This window comes from Aythya fuligula, chromosome 5 (genome assembly GCF_009819795.1).
Source record: "Aythya fuligula isolate bAytFul2 chromosome 5, bAytFul2.pri, whole genome shotgun sequence".
Classification (NCBI taxonomy): domain Eukaryota; kingdom Metazoa; phylum Chordata; class Aves; order Anseriformes; family Anatidae; genus Aythya; species Aythya fuligula.
In genome coordinates this window covers 36817044-36837987 of record NC_045563.1, presented here as the reverse complement: position 1 = coordinate 36837987, position 20944 = coordinate 36817044, and the positions used below count along the sequence as shown (strand labels likewise).

Sequence of the window (20944 nt, the reverse complement as noted above, 5' to 3'; positions counted from 1 at the left end):
AGAAAGATAACGTTGTACCTTGAAGATGATAGGTTTGATAGGGATAGGATAGTGCAAAAGAGCCTGCTTCAAAGAAGAAAAAATAGAAGCAGAGTAACCGTGCCTGAAATGATGGTCTGTCTGGGCTGGAACCTGGACCCAGTGTTGCAAAGCTTCTGGGGAAGGGAAGCCAGGCATCTAACTTGACTGAAACTGCGAAAGGGATGTCAGGAGAAATGGAGCTGTGTGAGTTTGCCAGCACTGACAGCCGTCAGGGTGCTTTGTGAATGTAAGCGGTTGGAATCGTGGTTGTGAGATGAAAGTCTTGCGGTCCCGTTCCCCGACCTAGTGCTAGGGATTGGCTTGCTAGTGACTCAGAGGCAGCGGTGCATGTCCTCCCTTGCTGACAGATCTCCCTGCCATGCAGGATTGCTGTTTTCTGTTAATCTGCTGTCATGCTCTGGCCTAAAAACAGCTTCCTTCAAAGAGGAATTATTTATTTTGATCTATGATCTGTGGTATCATGCAGAGCACGCTTTTTGTGAAAAGCCCTGTCTGTGCACTTCAGCCTGAAGACAAACATATATGCTGTTCCATGGAAACGTATGGCCGCTTCAGGCCCCAGCTTTGCAAACATTCCCTTAAGCAATGGGGAGTCCCTAAGCAGTGTATGATCAGGGCAGATAAACCTATTACCGTGTTCCTCTGTTCTGCAGGGAGATGGGGGAGTTTTTGGGCACCTTGCCTTGTAGCGATATTGGAATGGCTGATGTGATGGCAACTTAGGATGAGGACTTTTTTCAGCTGATACAAGTTGGATGTGGTTTGAGAAATCAATACATCCTACAATCTGCTTCTAACCTAGCATGTAGCTGTTTTCTGATCCAAAGCAAAGGTAGACCCCACTTTCAAGCACAAACTTTATCCTTGTCCTCTGTGATGCTGTAATAATGCTGAGATCTTAGAAAGTCTCTCTCAAGTAACACATACACCTCTCTCTTTTGTTTTTCCACTTCCTGATGACTTAATGCATTTTACATTCATTACACCATGGATTTATTTTGAAACAGTAATAAGTGAGGTATGTCTCCTGTCTGATCGCATGTTTTTCACTTTAGTCTTTTCAAAGGTTTTTTGTATGTTTGAAAATTGCTGTAAGAAGTAGTCGTCTTAATAAAATATTGCAATGAAAAATAGTAGTAATTTAGAATAGTTGTAAACCAGTAGGATTGAAGGTGGTGATAAAAATAGTTAACAATTTTGCAATAGCCATGAAAAAAATAGTAACTAAATGTAGGAGTACAAGTAGTGGCTATAAGAAATGAATTATATTCCTTCTAGTGATGTATTCCGTCTAAGCATGGTCTTAAGTAGTTAAAAACACCGGGCCACAGTTTCAGGTGCAGGTTCTTTGCCAGGCCAGAAATCAGTGCAGACTGACTGCTGCCTGATACGGGCTGGAAGTTAAGGTGGCAGCATTCCGGAGGAGCAGATCAGCCCAAATCTGTCATTTCTAGTACCTGCCAGAATTGGATCCAGGGTTCATATTCATGAGTTGCTCTCCTCCAAGAATCTTTGTTGTCCACAGGGTATAAGCAGCCCTGGTGCAAGCTGATTCTGAGGTAGTTCTTGATTTTGAGTGTGTGAATGAATATACATACCTAACATTACAAAGTCAGATAAGAAGATAAGAGGAATTATTTTCCCTTGCCAGCTGCAGTACTAGTGTTCTGAGCTCCCTTGCTGCATCTCCACTGTGCTGGTTCTGGTTTTAGCATATTATTCTCTTCTCTTATAGATATTCTAGATGCATTGCCCCAGCAGCTGCTGGTGGACGATGTTTGGCTCACACTTCTGCTCTTTGGTGTTGCAGGTGCACCTCTGTACGCTACGATCCAGACCTGCCAGCTACCAGCCTCATCATCACCTTCCACAACGAGGCCCGCTCCACCCTGCTCCGTACGGTGAAGAGGTGAGTTCAGCACGGGGTGCTGGGCCCAAACCGCCGTGCCTGGAAGGCCACCACTGGTGGGTGTAGACATTTGCAGTGGTTAGGCAAGCAAGGTTTGCTTGCTATTTTGTACTAGTGGCTCCTGATTTCTGAGTATCAGCAGTGGCCAAATCTGACCAGTAAATAGGTGGCATAGGGCCTGGCAGCATCCCCAAGCAGATGGGACCATGCAATTATCTGCACCACAGAGCAGTGCTACAGCTGCTCCTTCTCCTCCCCATCACCCCTGCAGAACCTGGGGAGGCTCTTTTCCTTTTTTAATTTTACATAAAATATGTCCTTTGCCCTCTGACTTATCAAGCATTTGCATAGATGGTCCCTGAAGCCTGCAAGCAGGTCCAGGAACAGATTGTGAAGGCTGAAAGGAGAGTGAATTGTCCAGGTAGAAGGTTGAACTCATGGTATCACTAGCAGGAATGCATTATTCATCATCATAACTTCTTGTCAGGTCCTGTGGGCTTAGAGGAATGTGCTTTATGAATAAATAACAAGCTTGTTCAAGTCAGCCTTATGGCTAGAAGGCTGGGTTTCTGTCTGCCCGGCTTGGTGCTGCTGTGTTTCCAGAGGTCTGCATATATTGCATTAACACATTCTGTCTTTTTACCTCTTACCATTTCCTTTTCTCTTGAACCATAAAATTAGTTCTGCGGAGCCACTGTTCAGAAAATGAGCAGATTTGTTTGGAACTACAGTGCTGCTAGGGCAACAGCAGGAGATTTCTGCTGATTACATCATAGGTCAGATAATAAATGGCTAGGTGCTCAGAAGCTGTAGTAGTGTGATCCTCAAGAAAGATCTCAAGGCAGTCAATCAAATAGCCAGATGCTATGATAATTAAAATGTAGAGAAGATGACATTCAGAACAGCAGTAACCCATAAAGAGAGGAACTGATATCCATGTCCTATGGGGGTGATATGTACTAACGAGCAGATGAGCATTGCCAGTGCATTAACAGGCCAGGTTTGCTCCAAGCAGGATCAGCTTGAGTAGGTTGCTCACGTCTGTGTCCAGTCAGTTTTGAATATCTCCAAGGACAGAGACAATGCAACATCTCTGAGCCTTCTGTTTTCAAGGCTAAACAATCCCAGCTCTTTCAGCCTCGCTTCATGCATATGATGCTCCAGTCCTTAAATCATCTTACTTGGTTCTTTACTAGACCTGCTTCAGCATGTCCTTGTTTTTCTTGTCCTGTGAAGCCCAGAATTGGACATAGCACTTAAGAAGTGGCCTCGCCAGTCTCTCAGATGTGGTCTTCTGCAACCCGGAGCCCCCAGCAAAGATTTTGAAAAGTGGATGCCATAGGGACCAGGCCCAAGCATGAATAGGCCATGCTGCCCTAAATCTCACTGGTCCCATGTGGAGAGCCCTTCAGATGAACTTTGGTTAGTTTTCAGCCTAAAGGAAGAAAACTGCTTAAAAATATTCAGCAAGTGACTAAGAAGGTGCGTAGGGAAGAAAGTGGGAAATGGGCTATCCTCCAGGACCTGTGAATGTTCCAAAACAAATGGGTCATTGCTGACAGCCTTGGTCCTGCTGGTGCTGCGAGTCCATCAAGAGCTGCATGCCTGCTTGATCTTTTCCTTGGCAGGACGTAGCTGTCACTTGCAAACCAGTTACTTGCTTGGCATCCTGTTCTTCTTGGAAATAACTGTCATTCAAAAGCCATTTTGAATAATTGGTGTCTTTGCCTGATTAGTTGTTAAGTGATACCATCATGTGTGTTGCAGTGATGATTTTTGTAGAAGGGAAGATCAACCGCCCTTTCTTTTTATTTATTTCTGATTTCAGTCAGTATTGCAGGTACTGTTTGTCTTTGTAAATGCAAAGGTGAATGGTCAGGCTTTAAGACAAGGGTCTTGAACAACTGTTAGTGGTTCAGTGCCTGTGCAGGCAGCCTGTATAAATTATGCGTAAAGGATGCTGATGCAATGCTAGACCTTTGGTATTGTAACTCATTATGATGACAATTTAATTAATGGCGAAAGAAGAGACAATTTTAGAGCACAAGAAAAAAGAGATGGTTCTCTGCTAACATATGGAATAAACAAGAGTATTTGTGAACTGATGAGGGATGGACAGATCAGCAGAGGAAAAAGCTATTGGCAGTTGCTGATTTGGTGTTGTAGGACTGAGTCAGGACACTGATATTGAAAGAACAACAAAGCTGTGAGGAAGGACGAAGGTTGTAAGGTATCTTTGAGATGAGGGTAGAAGTCTGTGTTTCTGCTGTAAAAGGCAATTGTCATTTGGATTTTGGATTTTGGAATCCTCATAATACACTTTGTTCCCAAGAGTAATTGATTGTCATGCCAGCCTGGGCACCTCACTGAAGGGAAATAGTCGGATTACTGTGTTGGTTGTTAAAAAACAGGCAAGATGAAGTGCAAAGAAGATAAAGTACCTTTCCCAAGGATCCACAGCAAATTATTGCAGAGCTGAGAGCAAAACTAGGCATTGAGCGGGAAGCTGTGAACTCTTCAAGAATGCTTCCTCTGCTGGGGGATCAGTGGACAACTGAGGAATGGAAAACAAAGTGTTGGCTTTTTTGCCAGTTATGTTAACTTGGAAGACCTGAAACTTGTGGAGAAAATGTGAGCAGCATTAGTAGTCAAGGCAGTGGGAGAAGAATTAGAATCCCATTTTACAGCTGTTACGCTGCAGTATGCAGCCAGTCTGGATCGCTAATGCTTTGCATTGAGTTTGCATGGACAAGTATTTCAGCACAGGGCAACCTTGTCTTTAAAATATGCAGATAATGGCTGTGCTGGGAAAAGCTGCAGTCATAAATGCAGAGAGGAACATCTCCCACCTCCCACCCCGCTATGCAATGCTAAAGGATCCAGAGAAGTATGAGCCAAGAGCAGCAAATGAAGTTCAGCTTTGAAAAATGCAAGCTCAGACATCCAGGGACATATAAGCTCAAAATACAAATACTCTTGAGATGTATGAAGCAGCATACATCTGAAATAGAGTGGGATGTGATACTGAACAGCAGAGCAGTCAGGATTTTGCAGTGTGAGACAACAGAAAACTAAGGAAGCTTTGGCTCTGTATGCAAAGCCATCATTGATGCTAGTTAGCAAGACAGTGACTTCTTTCTCTGCAGACTTAGTGGGCCATTCCTGGGAGTATGAGATTATGCTTGTTGTGTTTCCTATATAGAACAAAAAAAAAAAAGCCAAACAAAACAAAACAAAACAAAACAAAACACAAAGAACTTAACCAACACTTTCCCCTAAATCACTCAAAATCAGAAGAGTAACTCCCACTGGAATGAGATGGGTCGCTAGAACCATGAGGACAGTGTTTACCTCTGATTTTTAATATTGAAGTTTGTGTAACTGACCTCTTCATGGGGTGCCTAAGTGCAAGTGACTTTCAGCACGTGGGCAGTCTTATTGGAGGTGGTGAGGACCTGCCTGTGCATTTGCTGAAGGAGGCTCAAAGAGGGAGTGTGCTGTGTGGTTGTAAAGACAAGGGAGGGATTTGAAGAAAGTCATAGAAAATTAGTTCAAGCATTTTAAACAAATGAGAGAGACAAAATGTAACTCCAGGGTACTAGAGTATATCAACCTCTATAGAGGGTGGAAGCTCTTATCACCTCTTATCACCTTTCCTTATATGCGAAAGTGTCTGTGTCCTGCAGACACAAACTCACTACATCTCTGGTGGTATTGCAAAGTACAGTGGAAGCCACCCAAAGGAAAGGTGTGTCTCAGCAAATGTCGTGGCTGTTTTGAATGAAAGACAAGTAACAACCAAAAGGGGTACAAGCGCAGGGTTACCTCTTCCACTGGCGTTTGTTATTCCTGCTGTAACGCGTGGCACAGCAGGCTTGTGTCAGTCCTACCATTGCCATTACTTTGGCAACTCACAGAGACTGTCTTTTTCCTCTCTGGATCCCTGCAGCGTCCTGAACCGCACTCCTCCCAGCCTCATCCAGGAGATCATTTTGGTAGATGACTTCAGCTCAGATCGTAAGTATGGACCCATTTCCCTTGCACTTTTTTTCCCCTCTATTTTCCATATTTTTGTTTGCTCTATTTAGTCCCCCTCTCTCACAGAGATTCCATCATGTCTGTGTACAAGAGAAAAGCAAGAGGGAGGTGGTCTTTGTATTTGTTTTAAGCACGTACATGGCAGAAGCCAGAGTTTCCTGCTTTTTTTGTCTGGTGCGTCTTCCCTCTCTGTCAGCTTGGCAGTTTTGGCCACATTGCCAGAGATCTCTGTCTAGTTTCATTGTGTACCATTTTGTGAGCTCTTCAGCACAGTTGCTGAGGCAATGCTGAGGTTGGGGATTTAAGAATGATGCTTTCAGAGTCTGATTTGGATAAAGACTGAGCTGCATCCAGCTGTTGGGGTTGGGTGTTTCTGAGCATCTCTAAACAGTCCTAAGTGTCTCACACTCAGCCCCTTGAAAATTCCTATATAATGCCAGTGGCCTAAGTGTTCCAGATCAATGCCGATGGATCTCTGGCACCAGCACTGCACAGGGCTCAGCCAGAAATTCCCATTTAGGTTCCTAAGTGGAAAAAAATATATCAAAAAACCCTATCCTGTGACAGTTCTTATTTTTCTCTCTGGCAGACAGATATCTGTGCTCATACAGCTACTGCACTGAAGCGCCTCCATAGGGATGCTTTAGTACCTATTTGATGACTCTTTGCTTTAGTATCTACCTCAGTTTCTTCAAAAATACAAAGAGTCTGCCAGTGCTGGCACCTTGTTACACTCAGAGTGACGTGCTCCACTCCTGGAGAGTGAGTGACTAGATAAAGGTTCTTGTACTTATTTGAAATGGTGACTTAGCCAAGAGAAGAGATGCTTTCTGTTGTAGCAGCTGTCCAGCAAAATCTCAGTAGACTTTGAAAGCACCTGCCACTTTACTTGGATGGTGCAGCAGCTGCCAGAGTGCCCACACAAGAGCAGTATTTCAGATTGCATGTGTCCTTGAGAGTGGAAATGCTCCTGCAGGACTGTGCCAAGAGATGCACTTTGGATGATGGCTTTTGCATTCTCCCCAGAGTGCTGAGTCTGTGGGTGGATGAAAATGGGTAAGGGGGGGATGTAAGACATGAAAAGGAGTGTGGAATAAACATGGAAAGTGATGAGGGCGTGCAGAAGCAGGGGAAAAGTGTATTAGAAATTGCTATTACTGTGACTTCTGCTAGGGCAGTTCTCAGGCAGTGTAGCCCATGGCATCCTGCAAAGCCCGTGCAGCCTTGAAAACTTGCATGACCTGGTGCTTTGCTATGGATGGGCTGAGCCTGGGAGCTGCTGCTCTCCATCATGTTCCCTGGGCAGTGGAAATGAGGGATGGCCCAAGATTCAGGCAAGCTGCCAGCAAAGCCCTCAGTTAGGCATCCATCTATTAATCTAATAGCGTCTCCAAGGAAGCAGGTCAGATCCCTGTGACTTACATTAAATAAAATCAAGCAGAAACTGCCTTGAGAATAAATGTTGGGAAATGCCCAGGTGAGCCGCTGAAGGCAAAGAGAATGGATGAGATCACTTCATATGACAGGGCTCTCTTTTACTTGGCACTTCTGCAATTTACAGCCCAGGCTCCCTACAGCCCCTCGTTTTCATCATCGCTCAGTGCCACATTGCTAGCATATGCCCTGATGTTGCTGTGAAGTGCTGAGTGTAGGAGGGCGATGGCCTGGCCCACTGGAGCCTCAGCTGTCTGAGGTGGACAGCAGGCAAGCAGCTTTCTTTTCTGTACCCTTTAGACAAGAGAACTAAGGCCATCAGGCTGCTTAATGTGATACTAAGTGAAAGCCGAAGTTCCCCTCCCATGGCGATGCAGGAGAATAGTTAATTGGAGCTCTCTGTTGAAGCCAAGTAATTCATGCATGTGTGCCAAACGTTTTTTTGCCTTCCTTAAGCTGAGGACTGCCAGCTCCTTACCAAGATCCCGAAGGTCAAGTGTCTACGAAACACCCGTCGAGAAGGTGAGTGTGGAAACTTCGTAGGTGCAACGTTTTAGTGGGCTTTCCCACATGGCCCTGTTTGCCTGCCAGCTGCATGTAAGTTGTTTCTTACCGTCATGTTGGTTTTTTTTTCTTCTTTTTTTTTTTTTTTTTTTTCCCAGTATAAGGGTTTGGTGTCCTAGTGTTGGAGGTCTTTGGACAGATAACCTCTCTTATCAAACCTAAGGCTCTCATTTCATAGTTAAGTAATGACAAGTGGTATCCGGAGGCCCTGGCTAGAGCAAGGACAACATTTTAAGATCTTTGTGAATATAGGTGCAGATGGAAGTCCTGTCTTTTAAACTCAGAGAGCAAGATAATAAGCCATTCAGGAGATGTGGGAAAGGAAAAAAAAACAATTATATTATCATAAATAAATACAATTAAGGAAAAAATTCTTATATATCTCATGTATGCATAAATGGTAACACTGACTTACCCGGCTGCTCTCTAGTTTGACTCAAATGTTCTGGCTGATTTCTAAAGCTGTCAGTGCACAGCAGGCCTGGAGCAAGGGTCTGAAATGAGAGATAGGAGTCACTGTTCTGTTCATGAAAGTCATCCCAGGTAGTGGGATGGTCTGTGAGAAAGTATGGAGATGTCTGAGAGCCAGGCCGACACCTCTGATCACGGGTTAGAATAAAGGAGAAAAGGAAGCAGGTAAGAAGGAAGAAAGGCAGCAAGAGAGTAGAGCTGGTTCCTGTTTAAGTGGTAAGAGAGGCAGTAGGGTGCTCTGAGGGGAGAGACACTGAGCAGGTGTGGCCCAGGCAGCAGCAAGGTATGTGTGGGAAGGGGACCCTCGTCAAGGCAGGAACCAGATGAAAGTTGAGTGGCACGGACAGAAGTAGCAGATTAAGTCATTCTTTGAGCGCTGGGGGGGCTCACGTTGTGGTGTGGCCCTCAAGGGATGCCCTGCTGTAGCTGCTTTCTGCTCCTGACAGAGGTGTGATAGTGGACAATCACCTGGTCTTCTCATGCTAATGGCCACCCAATTAGTTTATTTTCTGAAGGAGGCTCAGCTGTTTCCCTTCCTAACCTTCTGGCTCCTCATCGCAGGGCTGATTCGCTCTCGGGTGCGAGGAGCTGAAGTGGCCACCGCCGACATCCTCACCTTCTTGGACAGTCACTGTGAAGTCAACAGCGAGTGGCTGCAGCCAATGCTTCAGAGGGTTAAAGAGGTGAGCACCATCTCCCAGTCTGGGCTAGCTGGGGCTGGGGCCTGCCTTGTGCTGATGAATGCTGTGCCCTTGTGTGCCAGGAACAGTGTCAGCAAGGACAGAGCCTTCCCAGGTAGTCCTCTTTTCAGGCAGGCTGTTACAGAGGAAGGTACAGCCTGAGCTAGATGGGCAAGAGATCCCTGATGGCCTTCATACATGCTCCTGCCGATGTGGCAGGGCAGGAGGTGCTGAGTGACGGGAGCTTCCCAGCACGGAGGAGCTGCCAGTGAGTGCAGGGATGTCCTTTTGTTGGCTCACTTGGGAAAGGTTTGTCATGTGTCTGGAAGAGTGAAAACGAGACAGGAATATTAGCAACTGTCACCCTGATTGCACTGCTGACTTGTATCCATCTCTGGCTTACAGTGGAAGAAGGTGAAATTTCAGAGCCGATGACTTAAAAGATTCTGCTTCTTAGTCATGCTCAATAAATCCTCCATCTTGGAAGCCCATAAATATTTACTTTACTAATTCTGTGTAAGTCAAACTACAGCAGCATGGTGTTCCTAAGCAGCAAAGACCTCACTGGTTTCTTCAGGGAAGGATCTAACTTGCAAAAGCTTGGCTGCCGACTCCAGCCTTATTTAGTGAGCAGATTTCAAGTCAGCGTGTTGCAGACCTACTTCATACGTTCCCGATGTGGGTCCTGGTTTGGATTTCAGTCTTGCCCTACCCAGTCCTAGTGCTGTCTAGTAGGAGCAGTAGCTGGAGCATCGGGCTCAGGCACTGCCAGCATACTCCCTGTGCAGCTGTCACAGCACTAAGGGGATATCCATGAGCAATAGGCTCTTGCTTCCATGCTGGCCAGCCAGGCCACAGCAGGAGGAGCTACTTCAAGGCATGAAATGGAGGCTTGGTATGAACATTGTGGAGGCTGGTAGGTGCCAGATAACAAGATGATGTTTCTGGAATTGCCAGCTCTCTGTTTCATCATAGATTTCAGCTATCACAAGGCTGTCTCTAATGCCCTGTCTCATGAAGAAAACTTGTTATAATCTCAAGTTCCATTTACTAAAAGGATTGCAAAGTAAAACTGTAACTATCTATACCCCTTAAGGCCAGTAAAGTATCCCTTTAATATTACAATATATTTATTTTTTTCATTTTGTGCTACGATTCTTAATTATGGAGCTTTGATTCATAACACTTATTAGGGAGATGTTTTTTTTAGTGGGTTGATTGTTTCTGGGCTGATGGCAATGAGTTAATTCAAGGATGGCTGAGCAGGAAGCATGCTGTCAATAGATAGCAAAAATGAGCACAAAACCTTAGGGACAGTGATTCACGTCCTGTGACTTGGGCAGAAAATAAAGAGCCGTTTCTTAGCAGCACTTCTGGGTATCAGGGTCCCACGCTTCATTCCCCATTTCCATGGTGCACACTTGGCTAATACCCACCATCTCCTTGTTTGGATGTTGTGGACATCCATCACTTGCCCAGCTGTCAGAACTATACTGGAGAAGCCAAACAAAAATTTGGATGTTACATGTGCAGCTTTGTGTTTTTTATGATCTCTGGCAGTTTTTCCAGACCCTCAAGAATAACCTGACTGTTTTTTCCCCCTTTCTCTATCTCCTTCAGGATTATACCCGAGTGGTGAGTCCAATCATTGATGTTATCAGCCTGGATAATTTTGCCTACCTGGCAGCATCAGCAGATCTGCGGGGAGGTGGGTATAACGAACGGCTTGTGTAAGCTTGGCCTGAGGGATGGTGCATGAAAAATAATTGTTGTTCTCTTTAGCTTTACAAGAAAATAGTGAGACTCTTTCCTGATGGGTTCTCTGTCCTCCTTTTCCTGCAACTTGCTAAATCAGATCTTTTGCAGAGTTGAATTAAAGCCTAAATACTGTTTTTTTTTTTTTTTTCTTTTTTTTTTTTTCTTTTTTTCTTTTCTTGAGCTTACATCAGTGTCATTGTGTCTTGCAGTATCAGGGCTTAGTTAACTGGTTACATATATCACCATATCCTCTGGCCACTTTACCTCCTACCAGCAAGTGAACAGCAGGATTTTTAGGCTGTGGCACTCAGACTGAGCAGCCAGCCATGAAACACACTCCTTCTGTGCTCTGTTTTTATGTTCATAAACCATGGAGGTGACTCTTTACAGGTTCCACTAAGGGAAGGAGGGTAATACGAAAGAAGATCGGTGAAAGCCACCCCTACAAACTCTTCACTCTTCTTGTGCTACTTGTGGTCCTTTTAGCATCTTGTGCTGTTTCTGCATGATGCAATTTGCTCCCTGGGAGAGAGCCACTAGAATTAGGAGTGGAAAATTAAACTCTATATTAGCACAAGTGTCCAGGCTTTGTTCCTATGTGGCTAACCTTAACAGTGGTATGGTGCTACTGACTGCTGTGCTCAGCTCTCCACCACAGGCCAACTGTAAGCAAATGGTAGGCTCAGAGGGGAAAATGGTTAAAATGCTCTACAAGCCTTTGTTTCCACAGTGCGTCACATCCAACCCCACAAAGTGCTTTGATTAAAGCCTCATAACTCTGGTACTCAGGGAAGTGTAAAACAAACTGGCCAAAATGCAGCAGCACTAATTAGTACATCTCACACTGACAACACTCTCCTGAAAATGTAGAGTGGAACTGAGCAGAGACCTGTACTGCTAAGGGATGAGGACGCCAAGACAGTAAATTGTCAACTTCTTAGCTGCATTAAGATAGACTCTTACTATTTTGGGTAGACAGAAAAGGGAGGTCAGGGAAGGAAAGTAGGGTAGCTTGTGATGTAAGGACAGAGGCTATTGCTAAAGCTAGTAGAAAATCAAGAACAAAACCTATCTGGTATGTTTCTTTTTTTCACAGGGTTTGACTGGAGCCTTCACTTTAAGTGGGAGCAGATTCCTATAGAGCAGAAGATGTCCCGAACAGACCCAACTCAGTCTATAAGGTATCTGTCTGTGTGCAATCCTCTAAATGCCTTCATAAGCCTTCACCTTTATGGCAAGCCTTCCCTTTAAGGGGATTGCCTTGCTGAAGACAAGATACCAGAGTGTTCACTCAATAATGACAAAATCCCAGAATCATAGAATATCCTGAGTTGAAGGGACCCACAAAGATCATCAAGTCCAACTCCTGGCTCCCCATAGGACCAACCAAAAATCAGACCATGTATCAGAGAGCATTGTCTAAATGCTTCTTGCACTCTGGCATGCTTGCTGCTGTGACCACTTCCCTGGGCAGCCTGGTCCAGTGGCTGACCACCCTCTTGGTGAAGAACCTTTTCCTAAAATTCAGTCTGAACCTCCCTTGATGCAGCTCCATGCCATTCCCTCATCCTGCCCTCTAAAAATCATGTTAGTTCTGAAGAAATCTTGCAATGTATTGGTGCACTAATCCTGAGAGTATTATTCCATGAATATCATAAGAATAGTAATTATATACTGTCATAGGCTTGTAGTCTTGCCATCTCTGCAAGCCACCTCTTCTTGTTCTATATGTTTGTTTTTGTGATCTCCCTCACTCAACACTCTAAATGCCTCAGAAATCATTTTAATCATTTTTTTTTTAATTACTTCTGTCTTCCAGGTGGAATTAAGGAATTAAAGAATGAAGTAGCTAAACAGTCACCTTGGGAAGTGTAAAGCAGACCTGGGAATTGAATCTCACCTAGTAATTTGAGCACAGAATTAACCTCCTCTCCTAAATAAGTGTGTCCATGGACAAAACAGATTGAGTTGGCTGGAGCAGTTATTGCCAGCCTTGCTGCTGTGTACAGGGTTCTGAGGAATGTAGAGTGTGACAAATCCTGATATAAAAAGTCAGTGTTTGTCCGTATAGGTAGACAGCTCCCTGTTTGTAGCATAAAAGTATCATTCAATTCCTTTGCATAATTTGTGAGCCTCTGTTTTGCACTCAGGAAGCAGCCCGTTTACCGGCAGCAGAGCAGTACATGCAGCAAAGCCCCTCACACCATGTCTAGCTGCTGAACACAGTTATCAGACAATACTCTTGTCATTCCTTCATACTGCACGCATTTGTGGAAGTACAAAAGACAGCATTTTTCAAGTAGTGCTTGCAGCACCACCTGAAAAAGGAGGAGGATCTAGTGAGGGGCATCTCAGAAGACTCCTGTTCATGCCTCAGCTCTGCTATTTTCTTGTTTTGAAGAGATAGGATTTGTTGGGTCTGAACAAATTGTCTCTTCCCTAAAATGTAGATGGTGATGATGGTGGTGTTGCATGTACTTGTGATAATTTAGTATGGGCTTGTGTTTTCTTTTCCAGAACCCCTGTCATAGCAGGAGGCATCTTTGTGATTGACAAGTCCTGGTTTAACCACCTGGGAAAATACGACACTCAAATGGACATATGGGGAGGAGAGAATTTTGGTAAGCTTAGGGTGTTTCGGGTGAATGACACTAAAGAACCACTTCCCAGTATTTGTTCACCTACCTGAACTCTTCTTGCAAGGGACTGATCTGCATGTTGATGTAAGGCTATGGACATGGTGAGGCAAACCCCATGTTGGTCAAAATTGTACCTGTTATCTTTGTGCAGAGTAAATGGAGGCTCTTTGAGGTCAGGGCTATCACTGTCTTACATGCATATGCACTATTGTATTCTTATTATTGTATACTCTGGTACAAATAAGTGAAAAACCAAAAAAGTCCTGATATTTAAATTGTTGCTTGTTTTTGGAGAATACTCCTCTGGTCCTCCTTCACATGACAGTCTGTGTCAGCCCAACTCTGCAAGGGACAGTCACTCTGACATTCTCTTCCTATAACTGTCCTTCCTTCCTAGAGAAGTCTGAATTACTCTCCCAGCTTCATAACTCTGAAGGATGATTTTCCTAATAAAATAAGCCTCTTTGTAAGTGGAATTTGTGTATAAATACACTCAGAATTAAAACATTTTGAAGCAAAGTAGAGCATCATAAACATCTGAGCTATTCACATGCCCAGAATAGACTGTCCATTTAAGTGCAGTTACCTCAGAATGTGGTGCTGAAACCCATCTTTTTGTACCTAATGGTGGCACAGCTATTTCAGGGATCTCTCTTCTCTGCCCCTCTGAAAGGATGCTGCACTGTCACTGGGGATTAGTGACAAAAGGAAGAATGACATTGAAAAGACATTCAGGGAGACCTCAAGTATTTGGGGCATTCATTTAGAAATGACGTAGCTGGAGCAGACGTGACAAAAGTTTTCCTCTGTTCTTCAGTCAAATTGATTTTTCTCTTGCTTACACTGGCAAAAAACATATTCTGTTTCTACAGCTTCCATAAATATCACAGATTTGTAAATAAATCTCTTTAAAGAAGAATTTATTTGGTGTTTCCTAGCACCTGAAGGGCCAATTAGGAAGAATGAAATAGAAGAAACTTTTGTTTCTCTGAACACAGCTGGGAGAGGTGCCATTTTCTGAAATGCTGTCTGAAACCAATAAATGATATTTTTTGTCTGGTAACAGAATATCAAGTACCAATTTTTAAAAACAAAATACAAATAATGAATGCTTATGCTCTCAGTTTGCTGAGGTCTTGCTTCAATTTTGTGATATTCATGATATTAAAAAGAGGTGTTCAACTAGCAGTGCCAGTAATGTCTGCTAAGTGTTGTAGGCAGATATAAATAACAGGGAGCATTTACCTAGGCATGAGGATGCCTTTTCCTGTGTCCCTCAGACTCCTCTGCACAGCCAAACTCAGCTCCTTGCTGTCACTAGCCCTGCTCCAGCTGCAGTCAGCCATTTAGCCATCATGCCAGCCTCTCAGCTGCAGCTGTGTAAACCCCAAAGATAGTGAAAGAATATTTATTTAGGCTTTTCATTGTCTGCTGCTGCCTGCCTGGGAATCCTAGCATGGTTGTTTGGTGCGTATGTCGGTAGCTGATGCTAAGCAGAGCTCTCTGCCACAAGTGGCAGTAAATTACCTGCACACCCACAGCCCTTCGTGCCTATACAGATGATAAAAACCTCCACAGACTTGGTTCACTCTCCTCCTTCAAACTGCTCTTGTACAGCCTGACAGTGGCTGGGCCAGGCTGTGTGGGACTGGGCGAGGTGTGCAGGGCTTGCCAGTTCTGCCTCGTGCAGTTCCTTGTACATTTGTCTCCCATCACTTGCCTCTTACCCTGCACCTTGACACTTCTCTTCAGAAGTCAAGGCTAAATGCACAATGCTCTGTATAACGGGGCCTGTCCCTGAGATGCATTGCCACAGCACCAGTGTGATGATAGCAATGGGAAAATATTTTAAAAACAAGACAACTTTTCTTCTCTAAAGCTAACATTTGTTCAGCTCGTTGGCATAGCATGAAGCAATGATTCAATCAATGGCTTCTACATTCAGCCTGTTGCTGTTGCATAGCAGAAGGGTAGAAACCAACCTGTATTTGACAACAAAAAGTATTCATTTTCCTTGAAAAAGTATTTAAAGTGGTGAATTTATACTCTGAAAAAAATGTTTTCCATACTTAATTGAAAATTAAATTCTCTGTTCAAGGAAAAACGTTGATAATATTCTGAAACACTTTTTACTGCAAGTCACAATTTTGAGTGGAAAGGAACTGGTTGGATAAGGTCACCATTTGTGGGTGAGCTGAGAGAGTAGCTCTGACTAATCTGTGTGGGTGAGAATGGCCACAAAGGCCATTTTTAGGTGTTTTTTTTAAAAAAAACAAACAAACAAACTACTTTTCCACAAGAAAACAGAATAAGAGAATGTATTTTAAGGAGCTGGACAAGCCCTGTGCACACAGCAGGTAAACAGGAGTGTTCTGGTAGTGATTACCAGCTGCCAGAGTATTCTTCCAGCTGGATGTGAGCTGGTTAAAAACTTTTTTTTCAATTGCATGGAGAAAAGCCACAGTGATTAAATCATTTAAAATGTATATGGACTAGGCCAGGTTCTGGAAAGCATATAGCAAAAAAATCTCATATGCTTTTCATCAAAGGATGCATGGAAGACCTTAATAAGTTATGCTTGATCTCCATTTTCCTTTCTGTGCCAAAACCTGCATCCTTTCATCCCTTTTCTAAAGAATTCTGTCATCTGCAAACCTGGTCATGCAAAGTCTGTCTGTGTGCCTAAGATATGAATATGGCATGAGGATTCCTCTCTTGAGAAATGGACATTGCTTTAAGTTAAACCTACTAGATTGAGAATTTTGTTTCTGTTATAGGCCAGAGCAAATCAGAACCTCATTTCAGGAGAGCAAATGCCAGCTGGACACAACACCAGACAGAAACTCATGTCTTGACCCTTTTATTTTTATTTTTTTATTTTTTTATTGGAGCCCTTCTTTTATTTGAAGCTGAAACTCCCTGTTGAAAAGAGACTAAAAACAATAAGCTGTAGGAAAGGGTCAGGGAGAGACCAGAGTTAGTAAGAAATGCCACAAAATGCAGTCCACTTATTTAGTAGCTAGATTAAATACCTCTCCCCACTATTCACCCACCCAACCAAGTGAGAAACACACTACACAGTTTAAACAACCTTTCCCAGGAGCTGGAGAGGAAAGCTATGGAGAAAGATGAAGAGCAAAAGGATGTTAGTGTGTGTGCATGCTTTAAAACAGCCATTAGAGCTGGATGCATCATTTCTTTTTTAATTTCTGAACATCAGAGCTCCATAATTCGGGCATTACTGGAGGGAGATCCCAAGTGAGTAATTTTTTTGAAGTAATCAGTCTACACAATCTGAAGCCCTTTTGTAAGGACTTGATCAGAAATCCCAACCAACTACCCAGCTAATTTTCCTTTTCCCTCTTACTTCTTCTCTTCTCACCGCCACATGAAACACAAGCAGAAAACCCCTCTGGTGTGGCAGTGATTAAACCTGTGAGGACAGACCCATAAGCCTGAGCGAGGTCATATCTCTTCTGTGATGCAAATAAGTGCCTGCACATCAAAGCCCCATGTTCTTCTAATCCTTTAAGAAAATGTTGAATTTAGCTTCAGGACCAGCTGAATTTCTTCAGGAAACAGGGCTCTCTCCATATATTTGTAATCACGCTATTAGGCTGATTTCTGCTCCCTGTAGCTCCCCCAGCAGGGGCAACAGGTGACAAACTGCAAACCAGTCATCCTCTTTCTATTTTATTTTTTTGACATAGCCAAGCAGAACAAGAGCGATGAAGCACCTTAAGGTGTATAACAGGTTGATGCAGGATATACTGCCATTCCTGGAGGCCTGGGAGAGGCCAGCAGCAAAAGAAGAGGGGCTCCTTGGCTTGTGGTACTCGCTCTGCAGGGAGTGAGCGTTCTGGGCCCCAGGTTAGGGAAATGTGTTTGCCTGTAAATATACCAATCTCCTCAGCTGTGCTATTATCACACTGCATGATGTAGAGGGGACAACTGCAGATCATGTCCAAGCAGTGTTGGAGGTATTCTGCTTTCAGGTGGTACCTCAGGTGATGTAGCTGGAGGTATGGGGGAGAGGACTTGGCCCTAAGCATTGCCTCGCTTCCTATGCCCTCATATTGTTTTCTTCTTTCTCCTTTGTCTCCCAGATCCCTTCTCTTCCTCACATGATTTGCTTTACACAGTGAATTCTTTTTTTCCTTCCATCCGTGTGCTGGGTGGGAGAGTTAGAGAAGTCCAAAACAAGATGGGCGTGGGGGTGATCTCAGCCACTAGGATCTGCTTAAATGGAAAGTTATCTCAGGATATACCAGAGAGGAACAGGACTGGAGAAGGTTAAGGCAGTCTCTGAGCCATGGGGGTTGCCTCCATTTTAATGAAGGAATGAATTTGTTTTTCATTCTCGCCCTGGCATCACTTTTTCTGTTTTTGCTGTTGCTGGAAACACATCTAGAGCAGAGGGGCAAGGATTTCAGGCACATTGCTGAGGTTGCTCTTCTTGGAAATGCTGATGGCCTGGCTGCATCTGTGTAACTCTTGGGGTTTTCTTCCAGAGCTCTCTTTCCGAGTGTGGATGTGTGGTGGCAGCTTGGAGATTGTGCCCTGCAGTCGAGTGGGACACGTGTTCAGGAAGCGCCATCCCTATGACTTCCCCGAGGGCAACGCGCTGACGTACATCAAGTAGGTGCTCAGGAGTTCCTGGTAACAGACAGATCACCTTGATGTCGAGCATGTCTAAATAAGCCTGAATTCTTTGTTGTTTTTCTGCCTGGTGACAGAGAACAGCTTGCGGTTGAGCATCTGTTCTCAAGGGTAGGATGGGTTGCTGCTGTCTACGCACAAAACCTGTTCCCTTCTCTGTTTGTGTTCCTGCAGCTTGTTCTTCCTCGCTTTGCAGTGGAGGTGGGGAGCAGTGCCCCAGGGAGAGACCATGACCATTTGTGGATGCTGCCCTAAGACATGTGCTAGACACAAAGCTAGTCCTGCTTTCTGTGGGAGGGTTGGACTAGGTGGTGCCCAGGGATGCTTTCTGAGCTGATTTATTCCGTAGTATTATTCTAACGTGGGGAAAGGGAGCAGGGTGATATCAACAGTTGGTCCAGTTACCTCTGCAGAGGGAGCATATTTGAAAGAAATCATGCTGAATTGGCTGATTATTTTTTTCTTTTTAACTCCTGAACTGTAGCATCCATGCAAGACTTTGTAGAGTTAATACATTCAGTCTAAATCTGACCATACTGCTCACTTTGTTTCATGTTTGGTACTGTTCCCCACTCCCTCCGGGCAGGCTGGCAACCCTGTGCTTGTTCACAAGGAGAACAGGTTCTACAGCAGCACTCAGCAAACATTTCCTTGTCCCCATGCAGGAACACTAAGCGCACGGCAGAGGTGTGGATGGACGAATACAAGCAGTACTACTACGAAGCCCGGCCGTCAGCCATTGGCAAGTCGTTTGGGAGGTAAGCTGCTCCACGAGCACAGGAGGAGAGCTCTGGTAAGCTGCTTGCTAGCAAGAAATAGTTATGGGATCTTCTCCGGGACTTAGTGTGGGAAAGAGAAACAGAGGTGTTCTGAATGGCTGGCTTGCCAGGAGGGTTGGAACTCAAGTGTCTGGCTAATGAGGTTTGCTTCTAATTCACTTTATTTTTCCCTCAGTAACCCTGCATAAATCATTTGTTAATGGAAGGCCAAAGGGATCTATAATGAAATTAAAATGCTAGACTTTTTAAGTGGATAAGAATATTTTCTAATACAGCATGCAGCTGCTCTGGAAATGGGAGCTATGCAGTTACTAGAGCTTGATCCAGAGCTCCTGTGCAGATGCAGAACTGAGGGCCAAGCACAGCTAGCTGGCACATGGGGGAGGTTGCTACCTGGTGCACTCCTCTTTGCTGATGAGTGTTTTGCCTGGTTTATAGGTCAGGAAAGAGCACGGCCAATAGTGAGATGTTATACTCCTCTTCTTTCCCAAAAGAACAAATAATTATGTTTTTTAAAGTCTGCAATCCAGCCTACAGCTGCTGCCATGTCCCCTTACCTCTAGCACACACATATCTGAGCATAAACATTTTCTAGGCCTTTTCAGGAGCTGATAGTTGTGCAAGTTTTGTGGTATGCTGCTACAAGGGTAAAAAAGCTAGGCTGAAAAGCTTTCTTGGTCCTACAGTAGCCTTACTGTGCTGTATCATTTAGCACTGTAGAATCTGGGCTCTGGCATCTTTCTGAACTGAAGGAAATGCAAGAATTGCTCTCCAAAGGCATTTGTTTCTTCCTTTTCTATTTCCCCCCTGTTGCCTCTCCATTCTTCTTCACCTCAGGTCACTGGTAGTGCTCTGAACCCAGCAACTAGGTGGGAGAACAAGTGAGGGGAGAAAATTCATATAGTCTCCCTCAAACCTCTTGATTGCTCTCCATTGCTCCCCTTCCTCCGGTTCACTATCTTATCTACAACAACCTGCCTGTGTTTCCAGTGTTGCAGAACGAGTGGAGCAGCGCCGCAAGCTGAACTGTAAATCCTTCCAGTGGTATCTGGAGAACGTCTATCCCGAGCTCAAGTGAGTCAGTTCTCAGCTTGTAAAAATCTCTGATCAGGGAGATGGGTCCCAATGAGAAGCTGAGCTGCGGCAGCAGCAAGCAAAAAAAAACAAACAAGCAGGCTTATGCTTGGAAAAGGTTTTCCTCTGGTCCTCTGGTGAGAAAGCTTCAGTGATTTCCTGGTTTGTACCATTACAACTCTGAGAAAGGTTTGTTGCTTCTGCCTCTGGGAGCCCTCTGTTCTGCCCCGTACAGCTGTTTCAGGCTTGGTCTCTGCCTGTTGGATGTTATTCCTGGAGGTAGCTGGGCAAAGTAGAGCTAGGCTGCCTCAGTGCAGAGGTGCAGGTGTTTCAGAGAAAATCCTGGTGAATGCCAAACCCAGCTTGTCTGTGTCTTCCACTGCCCTGGGTCAGGCTGTGGTAGTGTTGTGGCACTGCTCTGCTGGGAGGTAGCATGGACCACTCCAGAGTTGTGTTGTTAGCACTTGCTAGTCAACACACCTTCACATCCCAGTCAGCAAAGGCTGTAACTAACATGCATTGAGACTAAAACATCTAGTTGTAGTCTGGCTTTGACGGATCTTTCCTGTATTGCTACCAAAGAGGCAGTGAATACTGCCACTGGGGGGAAGAGTGTGGAAAAGGTGGAGGCAGATGCAATATAGGTGCGGATATGGCTTTTTACTGGCAATGATCTCTTTCAGAGGAGGCATCACACTGAACTACTTTCTGAAGAGCCTTCTGAAACAAGGGTACTGGTCCTCTGATCAGGTTTTCCCTTGACTTTTGCCTGCTCCAGACATTTTCAGCATATAGTGTGATATCTTGCATTTTCTGTCAAATACAGGGTGCTGTGTTTCATACAGGGGCCAGTTATGCTCTTATAAATCTGTAAAAGCGCTTTGGACTTTTGTGTGT

General features: G+C 44.4%; 1 protein-coding gene across 2 annotated transcripts in view; it reads left to right on the top strand.

The window, feature by feature from the left end:
* GALNT16 (polypeptide N-acetylgalactosaminyltransferase 16) overlaps positions 1-20944 on the top strand; it is a 63524-nt gene that overhangs the window by 30696 nt on the left and 11884 nt on the right. For both annotated transcript variants that reach the window (XM_032189541.1, XM_032189540.1), the window contains exons 3-12: positions 1853-1951; positions 5901-5968; positions 7880-7945; positions 9020-9141; positions 10759-10846; positions 11993-12077; positions 13414-13517; positions 18047-18173; positions 18860-18952; positions 19964-20047. In XM_032189541.1, the coding sequence (XP_032045432.1) occupies positions 1853-1951; positions 5901-5968; positions 7880-7945; positions 9020-9141; positions 10759-10846; positions 11993-12077; positions 13414-13517; positions 18047-18173; positions 18860-18952; positions 19964-20047 (936 nt within the window). The remainder of the gene's footprint in view (positions 1-1852; positions 1952-5900; positions 5969-7879; positions 7946-9019; positions 9142-10758; positions 10847-11992; positions 12078-13413; positions 13518-18046; positions 18174-18859; positions 18953-19963; positions 20048-20944) is intronic.